At 49.8% G+C, this 11,163-nt stretch overlaps 1 protein-coding gene across 2 annotated transcripts; it reads right to left on the reverse strand.

Moving 5' to 3' along the window:
* Positions 1-190: 190 nt before the first annotated feature.
* TBC1D13 (TBC1 domain family member 13) lies at positions 191-10,512 on the reverse strand. Of its 2 annotated transcripts, XM_068211334.1 has the most exons (12): positions 10,363-10,506; positions 10,114-10,187; positions 9,823-9,863; positions 9,351-9,412; positions 8,973-9,072; positions 7,817-7,899; positions 7,502-7,661; positions 6,521-6,728; positions 5,792-5,955; positions 4,125-4,285; positions 3,918-3,975; positions 191-3,186 (listed from the first exon to the last, which is right to left on the reverse strand). In XM_068211334.1, exons 1-12 carry the CDS (start codon positions 10,383-10,385, stop codon positions 3,121-3,123), a joined length of 1,200 nt encoding a protein of 399 aa, XP_068067435.1. In that variant the 5' UTR covers positions 10,386-10,506; the 3' UTR covers positions 191-3,120. The 2 variants fall into 2 exon arrangements, with proteins under 2 accessions (XP_068067435.1, XP_068067436.1); XM_068211335.1 differs by lacking the exons at positions 191-3,186; positions 3,918-3,975 and having other exon boundaries at positions 4,199-4,336; positions 10,363-10,512.
* Between the last annotated feature and the right edge of the window lie 651 nt (positions 10,513-11,163).

Consider the following 11,163-nt stretch of genomic DNA (forward strand, 5'->3'; position numbering starts at 1 on the left):
GTGATTTCCCTTTCCCTGTCTGGCAGTAGTCCTGCCTGTGAGGAGCACAAGGTAAGACCTATTTAAACTTCCTCTGTTCAAGTCCCTGTGAGATAATGGGTCCCCAAGGCAGCCCATACCAACACCTCCCACCCCAAAGATCAGTTCTTTCAGCAGGTCAGGACTGTAAGAAACCAGAAGCAGAAACATCTCAAGGCTGGAGCAGGAGTTACTTGGCCACACAAGCAAGGAAACACCAGTTAAGTATTGTCTCACTTCAAGAACAACAAAAATAAATCACCAAAAACCTTTGAGGAATGAAGCCAAGGGAAACATGAGGAGATTCAAAAGCTGGTAAAAGGTTAAGATTTTCTTTTGTCCCCTCAGAAAATCTGGTTTTGCTCTTAAAGAAAGGAGAAAGTCTTGGAATAAAGAAATAGATGTCCCAAGACAATGAAAAGTACCGCTCCTTTCAACAGCAGGACAGAAGTTCTACCACACAGGAAGGAAATAAGCACAAATATAAAACAGCTTTTTATGTACGGAACAGCCTGTCTGGACATTTCAAAGTTGGTGCAAGCTCTCCCCACAGAACTCAGTAGGTTTGGCAGCCATAGTTTGGATAAGGCTACAGAATTTGTCCCAGAGATTCTTTCCAGCAGCCAAATCTCTCATTGCATCCCTTTAAACCACTGCAAACTCCTTTCTAAAGCATTCGCTGTCACCATCTGAAGCAAGGTGACACAACGTGAGCCCTTGCACACCTAGGAAGGGAGAAGACAGCACAACACCTGTGCTGCCACCTCCCCTGTGCCTTCCCCAGTGGGATGGTCACCCTCAGGGCCCAAAGCTATGCTGAAAACGTGAAGTTCATCTCCAAGTAATGCTTTCATCCTGATTTGCCTGCTGCCTCCTCAGGTTACTTTAAGGAGACTTCCAGCTGCTCAGAGCAGGAACGCTCATGGATGGTCTTGTTGCCAGTAAGAAATTCCAGCATAAGGAAACCCTGCAGGTGCCAGGGAAACCCAAAATGAACGGCCCAGCAAAGGATTCAGGGAGATGAGAGCAGAGTTTGTGCATGGAATGGGAAAGCTGTGGTATTTATAGCAGTTCTGAGGCAGAAGTGTTTGGAGCAGGTACAATTCTGCCTAAGAGTGGCTCTACATCTGTAGAGAACCTCCCAGGTGGCTCTTTGACCACACAAGGTCTGGCCTACAGCCTCCCTAGTGCAGGTACCCAAGAGCTGAGACATAAGACCACCTGGAAGAGCTCAGAAAGAACATCCATCCAGTGGCCAGAGCAGCCAGGGTGCTTCATCACACTGCTGTCCTAGTCTACCCATCCCATTTTTCTTGGAGGAAAGCTATACCCTCAAGAAAAGATTGCAGCAGAGAGGGATACTGTTGCCACAGGTATTAAAGAGATTGCTTTAAACCTTAAATTGCTCTTGCAACACAGCAGCAACACACGGCTGCACAAATGGTACTCGAGCATCTATTCAAGAGGCAGAGATTGCTTGGGATTGCCAATAAGAACATGGGTACGTGCACCAACCTGTCCTGCCTTCTCCCATGCACCTTGGTGAGAATTACAGCAGCCTGTGAAGGCCTTCAGTGAAGGAAATAACACCAGTAAAAAAACCTGAAGGCTGCCAGCATCCCTCCTGCTAGGGCAAGTCTAGGCCAGCAGCAGCTTAAGCAGATATTACAAAGACTGACTGACCTTTAACAAACCAAAACCCATAAATACCAAAAACTGCGGAGTCCAACAGCAGAGGTGAGCCAGCGCAGCACAGAAAGAAAGGGAAAAGCATGTTGGATTAGTGTTCACTCAAGAGCTTCTGCACCACACAAGCACCTGGGTGCTGGCAGTTTCTCTCTCTGAGGATTAGGGTTTCTGCTCAGCTCGGCACTGTGGCAGGTCAGCAGTTCTCCCTGTGGCTTGTCTCAGTCCCTGTTCACCCGAGCCCGCTGGACCGTATCTGCAGTGCAGCAGTTTCCCTCTCAGGAGGAACAAGTGTCCAACTCAGGACTGTGACTCCAACAGGACCAGGGCAGAACAGTGAGATCAGCCCCAGCAGTCAGCTCATGACAGATGCCTGTATGCCTGCTGGATTGTGCTAGAGAAGGACTCTTATTCCTGGCAAGAAGTACTGTGAGACAATAGCAAGGTTACTGTGACCAGACCTCAATGGGAGTAGTATTATTTAAGCCACTGAGGCAGAAAACTCCAAATCTGTGCCTGTATAAGCCCCTAAATACATTTGTCTTCATTGCACATGATTAGGTGTCCATTTCTTGTGTTTCAGAATCCTGATTGTAGCTGGATATGCTCCAGTTCAGAGCAGCATGAGGCCTCCCTTCAGCAACAATCCTGCTCTAAGGCTGTGCGTAGTAAGGCTTTACTTGGAACTACACTTCAGTGGGGGATTAAAACCACCAGTCTTGCTTTCAAGGACACCTCGTTGATAAGGCAGCTCTGGATTCAGGCAGTTTGAGTGCACAAAGCCACCAGCTGTCACCGTGTCCTCCCACCTCAACTTCCCAAGTCTCTTTCCCAGTCAAAGGAGTGCAAACTGCCAGGTGACCTTCACCAGAAAGTGATGCAATCTTTTTCTTCACACGCCTCAGGGACGGCCAAGTGCAGAGAGAGGAGAATCCAGAATCTACTTGAATGGCAGAATGTGTGACTTCACTGGAATACATTCTATTCACAGGAGGAAGATCCTTCTATCCTCACCCACCAAAATTCACCGGACTTAAGTCTGTCCTTTCCCCATCAGAAGTTACTCCATGTGTTACTTCCACAATACAGGAGTCCATCCCTTCAGGGATATGCAGACAGAATTTTTCTTTCTCCCCAAACTCAAAGTCATTAAAAAAAGATACAAAGAACTGCTTTTGGCAGCAAAGAGGCATTTGAGATGTGGAAAAATCTGGAGTGCAGGACCCAAGTAGATAGGGAAGTAATCAGTCCTTGACCTAATAAATAGAGTAGAAGTCTTCAAGGTGGCCAGTAGCCCTAACAAAACCTGAAGTCTTGCAGAGACCAGTAGGAGCTTTAGTGCACCACACTGCAAGGGGCCATCTCCCAGGATCCACTGCCACACAGTTCTCCAACACCTTTTGTTAGGCCCATGGACTATTTGGAATCTTGAAGTTCCTTTGCCTTCTTCAAAATCAGATGAACATCAGAGATAGGATAATCCTATGGCAAAGAAGCAAAGGGATTTCAGTGACTTCCCAGGATTCTTGATACAGATTGTTTCACTTAAGCAACGCAAACCTTGACAACAAAGTTCTTGGCCTATTATAACATACAGCTATGTTCACTTACTCCTTTAACAGCTACAGTTTCCTGTTTTGTAACTGATCAAACCTCAACACCCTTCCAGAAGGTTTGTTGCTGGTTTTCTTCACTTTGTCCTCCAAGGGCACAGTAACCTGGCCTGCCACAGGGCTCTGTCTCATGCCAGAGAGCCTTATCAAAGCCAGTATCTTGCACAGCCCAAAGCAGGAACTGGCAGAACGTAAGATATCCAACTGTGCAGTGCAGGCGTTTCCAACCTAAGGCTCTCACAGATCTCAGAACTGAACAAAACCCTCTGGCCAAAAAATTTTGCAGTGTTACATAAGGTTACAGATCTTTGCTTGAAATTATTCACAATTGTTTTGCAAACCAAAGGAACATTAGAAACCTCCAACCTATGATTATTTCTCAGTAGGGTAGAAAGGGTGCGTTTGCTAAAGATTCCCACTTCCAGTAATGAGAGTGCTGTAAGATCCCTGCAGACTTTCCTTCATGCTAACATCACAAATGTGGTACTTGTCTTGAACCAGACATACATTCCCACCCTCTCACATACTGTCCTCCTCTCTCACAGCACTATTTTAAGACTTTTCCAATTGCTCTCTGCACCCACTCTATCTGATTCTTACCTGTAGCAGCCTCATGTTCAGAGTGAAGTCTCCTTCCAGCAACTGATCCCGGATGAGTCTGAAAGATGGAAATTATTGCAGTTATTTTGACTCTTTACAAAGAAACTTTAAAACCGATAACCTCTTCACCAGATGCCCTAACACACGCCTACAGAAGACTCCAGGATCCATGGAAGAGAAGAAGAGGAAGGCTGTGTGTGTACTTACGTCAACATGGCACAACAGACGAGCAGGAGGAAATCGAAGCGCTTGTCGTCAGCAAAGAGGGAGTCCCAGATGCGGATGACATCTGGCAGCAGGAACTCTTGGGACAAGAGCAACGTCAGCCAACGGAAGGCAAAGAACTGGGGTTTGATGTTCTGTTCTTGCTGTCAGACAGGCACCAGGCAAACAATGAGTACGTGCTCCCGGCCAGTTCCCTACAGGCAAGAGGCGCACCCCATGTTTCCATCCCCGCCTCCTCCCCAACACTGCTCTAAGCTCCCAGCTCACCCTGCAGCAGCAGGTAAACCTCTGCATCCTTTGGAAACTCTCCCATTCAACCTTGAGTGAGAGATTTTCAGTGCAGCCACACTCCACACCTACAGCCAAGCCAGAAAATGCTCCTCTATCCACAACATGGAGTAAAGGAAGCTTTTCTCCCTAAAGGCTCTATTTGTGTTCCGTTGAACCTGCCAAGTAATTTTAAAGTTCCCATTTCAACAGCATTTTATCTGCAAAGCTGCAGCCCTCCCCCCCTAGCACAGGCACTGTTTGTCAGGATTTCCTCTCCTTTCCAGAACCCTTGTATTTATGAAAAGGTTTACTATTTACAAAGATAAACAAAGATGGAACACAGTTCACACTGATGGTCGGTAAAACATGCTGTAAGCACCTTTAACCTGAAGTTTTCCTGTTTTCTGATGTTAAATCCAATATAGCCTAAGTTTAACCAAGGTCAAACAAGCTCAGGATTCTGCTGATATTCTTAAGGACCAGCTGCTGCATGGCCAAGACCATTTCCTGCCAGCCAAACATTAAGCAGTTTTTCTCCCCACTGAATCAGCTACCAGCATACACTCTCAGCTGTGTCAGTGTGCTGACAAACCATCTTCTGGATTATAGAATAAATATATCCTGACTTTTCTAGGCGGAAAAAGATCTCAGTGTGATTTGGTCAAGGTTGCAGTAAGAAGAATAGCTTTCCCTTCCAAAGTCTCCTTGCACTTTCACACCAAATGGACTATAAGACTGGAGATGTTTGTAATGAAAGCTGCCTTCTATATGTTCTACAAAACTCACACAAACCCAAAGCACTTGAAAACCTTTGGATGAAAGGGAACAGTATAATTTGGCCAGTGGGATCACCCAGCTCACTGGATATCAGTTCTCCTTTGGAATGTGCTCCATGCAGTTCAAGTCAGTGCTGTCAGGGCAGCCAGTGGCAATAGAAGTGGCTGTGTGTGCAGCGTGAGGGATGGTTTTTGTTTTGCTCTTAAAAGCAGAAACGATTTCTGTAAGCTGGAACGCTGAAGAGCTCTGCAGCAAAACTCATGTTTTGACTGAGGTCTACAAGAGAGTAAAGACTCCAGCTATGCAGGTGACCAAGGATCATGGCCAAGTCCCTTCAGACTCCCAGCTGGCAGCTGTGCAACAACCACAGTTTGCTTTTGGAGGCAGGCAGGGGAGGAAGCCTTGCTGTGTCAGCTCACTCTGGGCTCACTCCAAGGAGAGGCTGTTTCAGCTCTCAGGTAAGAGTCTCTCTGCCCCACATGCAAAGCCCTTCATACACTCTCTGTGTTCTACTCAAGCACAGTTTAACAAAACTGACATTCACATGCACTGTTAAGCCACTGTAATCCCACCAAGACCGAGAGAAACACCTAGTTCCTCACCAGTTTCAAATACAGCTCCACATCTTTTTCCTTCAGGGTGGAGTACACCTTCTCCATTTTGTAGGTAATACCACACTGAGAATCATCCAGGCTCTTAATGAAGTTGTCCCGAATTTCAGACATTAGATTGGTAAAGCAGAAAAATGTGTCTGCTTCAGCATGTTCTGGGGAAAGAAAAGAAGAACATGGGAGAATAGAGGAAGCCTCACTGAGAGAGGTACAGAGCTGTAAAATTGTCCTTGCTCCATAATCTGGTTGCTGTATTGGATCTGAGGAGTAGATCCTACCAGATCTTGGCTTGCTTGGTCTGGGTCAAAACTAGACAACCTTTTTTTAGATTTTTTTTGAACTAGAAGCATGTACAGAGACACTGCAGATACTAACCCTGTGTCCAACACAAGGTCTTCGTGACATGAGGTCACAAAACAGTTATCTATGCACAAGAACATAATCTGCCACCAGCACACAACCTCAGAGCTCCTGTGAAGCAGAAGCAACATGGAAAGCCTTCCCTTTCCATTTTTTCCTTACCATCTATATAAAGTACAAGGGAACAAGAGCTTCTAAGGGGATTTTGAGTTTAAGAAACAAAAATTGCTCAGAAATCCTCACTTCCCATGTCCCCACTCCCAGCCCATTCAGCTCCTACCAATTCCCCAAAACTCCTCATGCCGTGCAGAGAAGTCACAGTACCACAGGCACTGCTGAGCAGTCAGAAGGCTTCCTCACCTTTCCATTCGCTGTTAGGGTCTGTAGCAAAGGTGTAGTAAAGAGGCCCCACGATTTCATTCATGCCCTGGACATAGGCTATCCCGGGGTTCAGCTTGGCATAGATGAACAGGATCCGCTCCACCACTTCCCAGTGAGCTTCGCAGCCGTTGGGCAGAACTTCGTACTCGCTCAGGGAGCTGGGGGTGCTTTTAAGAGGGGAGCTCACCTGGAAAACAAAGCTGCATCAGGATAACCAAGTGGCACAGATCCCTTAGCACCCGTGCCAAGCTTGGCTTTTAACACATATAGGCCCCCCAAAAGATCTGGGCTGTTTATACCACATAAACCAAGACAAGCAACTCTGGGAGCACACAGGCAGAGAAGTCCTGGTGCTGGCTGTCCCTGAAGAATGAGTCTGTGCAGCAACACACAGTTCCTTCTGAATCACTGCACCACATGATCTCACACAGCACAAACCACAGCAGTTCCACTTCTTTGTTAGTAGTATGAGGGAAGGGCATTGAGAGTTGTGGGAGAAACCACCTTCCCCAAGAGCACGTGTGCTGTAACACTCATGAAAGGGGAAAGAGACTACACATTTTAACAGATCCTCAGCTCTTCTAATTCCAAGTTTGAGATCCACTTCTGGAGGACTATGAAAAATTGTAATAAATTCATAGTAAATTCACCTTCAGTGTTTTGGTGCCATACAGGAAGGCATATGTCAGGCATAAAATAACTTGTGACTCCAAATTCTACCAGAAGTCAGGTAAAAACAATCTTTAAAATTAAATACACCTAAAATTCCATACAGTCTGTCAGGCACTTCAACTGATTCTACAACATCCAGCCCCCAGAAGGCTCAGTATCTGCTGGGGTGTTTCCTTGATTCCACTACACAAGCAGAAAGAGAAACAGAGAACAGCCCAAGAATCACCCTTCCCCTTCCCAATCTGAGACCCTGCCCTGTGACAGGGACAGCCCCAACCCAGAGCTCACATTTGTCACCCCACTGCGGTTTCGTGCCACCGTCTGCGACTTGAGTGTGGTCTGCTCCACCCGCCTGCGCAGTGTCTCAAACTCGTTCTGGGGGTCCAGGATTAACAGGCAGGGATAATCCGTGGGGCGCTGGAAAAACGCCATGTCAGGGTACAGCCTCCTAGGATGGACACAGAAGGAAATCAGGGACAAGAAGGAAGTACGTGCCCCATGCTGAGTGGGAGGCTCGGTTTAATATTAAACTTTGTTTTCCAAGTACAATCTGTTGACCAAACCACTCGGGTTCAGAAATCTGAGTCGTTGTGCCTCACACACCTGACATCTTTGTCTATCTGGAGGAGCACTTCGTTATCCTTGAAGTAAGTGTTCCATCGACTGTCTGGATTTGGATTGAGGGGCTAAAGAGAGAAACAACAGAAAGAGAACAAGCGTGTTTCACACATATCAAAATCCTCAGTAAACATACAGTGATTTAACCTTTCTGCTGTCACTCTGCCATCAGCACAATCTGAGAACATCAGGGTCCTTTTTTCTCTCACATTTTGGATCCTTTTCACTCATCTCTTCCAGAGTTTGTTCCCAAATAAGTATTTTTTTCCCTCTGTTAACAAGATTCCTAGCTGCAGCTCCAAACCTGTACCATGGAGATGGTATTTGGACTTGGGGTAAGAGTTATCCACCCACCCAGTACTTTGATGCTGTGGTTCTTCTCTCCACACCAAGATCCACACAAAGTTAACAACTAACCAAGAAAAAAACAACAAGCTACATTCCAAGGGATTCAAAGATCACTGTGACCTGCCTGTGTGGTTTTACAGACATGCCAGTTTTACACCACCAAGGCTCCAGAGATCACAGTGGGCAGGTGACTGCAGGGGAGTGAACGCTCAGCATGCTCATGGGAGCAGCTGTATCATTTTACAGTCTCTTCTGATCAGTTACTTCACTCACTCCTCCCACACACACGCTCCTAACAGCACTTTCAGAGAAGGAGAAAGCCAAGGCATGCAGGAAATAGTCTGTTAAAAAAAAACACAACAACCCAGCAGCATTACTAGAAATAATCAACTCTCCTGCCTTCCACACCACAGCCCAGCCTGTCTCTCCTGCTTCTTTTCTATCCTCTGCTCCGAACCCACTCACGGACCCACCTTCCCAGGGGAGCATCTCATGGCTCCAGGAACCTCTTGTGAGCCTCTCCCATTCCCTAGGAGACCCATAGCCTGGGCAGGCAGCCCCAGAGGGCAGGAGGAGGGAAGTGCACAGCTGGAAACAGCTCTCTACGGAGCTATTGGTGCTTCGCCAGTAATTCACACTCAAGGCTAGCACGACAAAAGTGCCAGGCTGGCACCTGGGAACCATCCCTCCCCCTGGCAGGGCAGAACAGTTGGGAACAGAGCCAGGAGCAGCCCAGGGGGCCAGAAAAATCCCCAAGGAATTTTCTGCAGCACAAAGGCTTAACAACACTTACATGATCTTCTAAGGTCACGTCTTCTCTGGAAACACCCAGGTTGGCCTTGGCAATCCCAGGCTGGATAATCATTTCTTTTAGGAACTGGGAATACAGATCCCTTAAAGAAGAAAAGAGGAACTTGCAATGAGGAAGATAAGGTCAAGGTGAGCACACAGACAGAGTTCAAACAGATGTTTCTGTTCCACCCTGCCCAGCCAGAAGACATCTGATTTTCTCTTCAGTGTAATTGAAGGAGTCAGTCTACCAGGCAGCAGGGAGAACAGCACGTTACACACAAGAACAATTTGTTTTATGAAAGTACTTAATTATTTAGAGACTGCTCTTCTTCTCTGCAGGTATTTTTGAAAATAAAGGGACAAGTGCCAACAGTCTCACCTCTGTTTCTTCAGCAAAGAGCTCCATAAGGCTTTCTCTAAAGGGAGGTAGTTCAGGAGTATCTGCACAGGAAACAGGTGAACAGGAATTAGTATTCAATGAGCTATCACACCTGCAAGTTGAGCAAGACAAACACAGTGGCTCGAACTGGCTCTTGGAAAATACTGGGAGCTCTCTCCAGAAAGCCAAGTACTTTGCTAAGTAACAGAAGTATTTCAGGGACTGGCTTTCCACACAGAACTATTTGTAGGACTGATCAATAGCTAACTTGACCGAAATGCACGGCTTGCTTAAAACTGAGGCTGTTCACATGCAAAGTGCTGATCTCCACAAACTACTGCTGAGTTCTAATGGCTTTTAAGCTCTGGATTTATTGTTTGTTTACAACTTTAACCGCCAAAAAAGTGCTACGTGTACTTAATCGACCTAAAGCATCACTCGAAAGAAAGAAAGCGCCCCAAGCAAAACCCACCTTCCAGCACAGGCAGCGCAGCCCACCATCAAAGGGAATTCCTGTGGAACACCAGGCAGAGAAACAACCACGTTAGCCCATCTCTCACCGCGGGGTGCTGATGTCACCTCACAAACAAGCCTGGCAACACTTTTCCTCCCCGAGGGGCACGAAGCTTCCCCAGGGACGCTGCTGGGGTTCTCCACGGGGTTATCTCCCACGGGGACGCCCCGTGTCAGGCGACACCAGCCCGAGGCACCGCCGCGCCCGGAGCCCCCTCCCCAGCCTGGGGCCGGTCCCCGCGGCACTCACCGCTGAAGCACAGCTCGCGGAGCTTGGTCAGAGCCACCGTGGGTTCGCCGAGCACCTCCTGGAAGTCCGCGATCCTGAGGGGAGCGAAGCCGCGGGCGTCATCAGGGTTGGTACAGGCAACCCGAGATCCGCCAGAGCCCCCAGCCCCTCAGAGCCCCCGATTCTCGAGAGCCCTCACCCCGCGCAGCGCGGCCCCGGCAGGGTGGGGAGGGGAAAGACCCCCGTCCCTACAGACACGCCGACACCGACCTGCTCTGGTGCAGCCGCGACATGGCGGCCCCGGCGCCCCTTCCCCGCGCGCCGCATAAACGCTCCGGCTGGAAACGCTGCCCGGGGAGGGGGATGCGGGCCGGGCCCGCCCGCCGAGGGCGCGGCGAAACCGCCCGCTCCACACGGACCCTTCCCTGCGCCAAGCCCCGCCCCCGCGCGCCTCAGGGCGCCGATCCCGAGCGATTGGCCACGCCCCCTCCGCGGCAAAGCTCCGCCCCGTCCGGCCCGCCCATCGCGACAAGCCCCGCCCCCCCCGTTGCGTTCACGATCCGGTAAGCCCCGCCCCTGTCCGGTAAGCCCCGCCCCCTGTCCGCCTCGGGGCGCTCCCGGAGCCCCGCGGGCCCGGTCCCCGCCCTGCCCCGGCTCCCCGCGCCCTCGGCCTGCGGGACACCGCGTGGGTCCCTCCCCAGGCACCAAGAGAGACCCCGCGGGCTGGAGCAGCCGGTTCCCCCAGCACTGAGGAGACCCGCGGGGTGGTCGCGCTGTCCCGGGCACGTTCCTGCTCATGCCAATGGCAACCGCGAGCGGGAATGGCCCCGCTCAGTGAGGAGGCGCGGCGGGACTCTGGCTCTGCGGTGGCGGCAGCCGCGGCCCCTGAGCGAGGGACAGGCCGGGCTGCGCCGACCCGTCCCGGGGAGGCCGTGCCGGGAGGCCGTGGCCAAGCTCTGCCCCGCGCGGTGACGTCAGTGCCTCCGCCGCGTGGCGTCACGGCCCTGTGACGTCACTGAACAGCCCCGTCCCCGCCGTGTCCCCGCTGACCGAGCGTTCCGGCCGGGCCGG

The sequence above is a fragment of the Anomalospiza imberbis genome, chromosome 21 (assembly GCF_031753505.1).
Source record: "Anomalospiza imberbis isolate Cuckoo-Finch-1a 21T00152 chromosome 21, ASM3175350v1, whole genome shotgun sequence".
Classification (NCBI taxonomy): Eukaryota; Metazoa; Chordata; class Aves; order Passeriformes; family Viduidae; genus Anomalospiza; species Anomalospiza imberbis.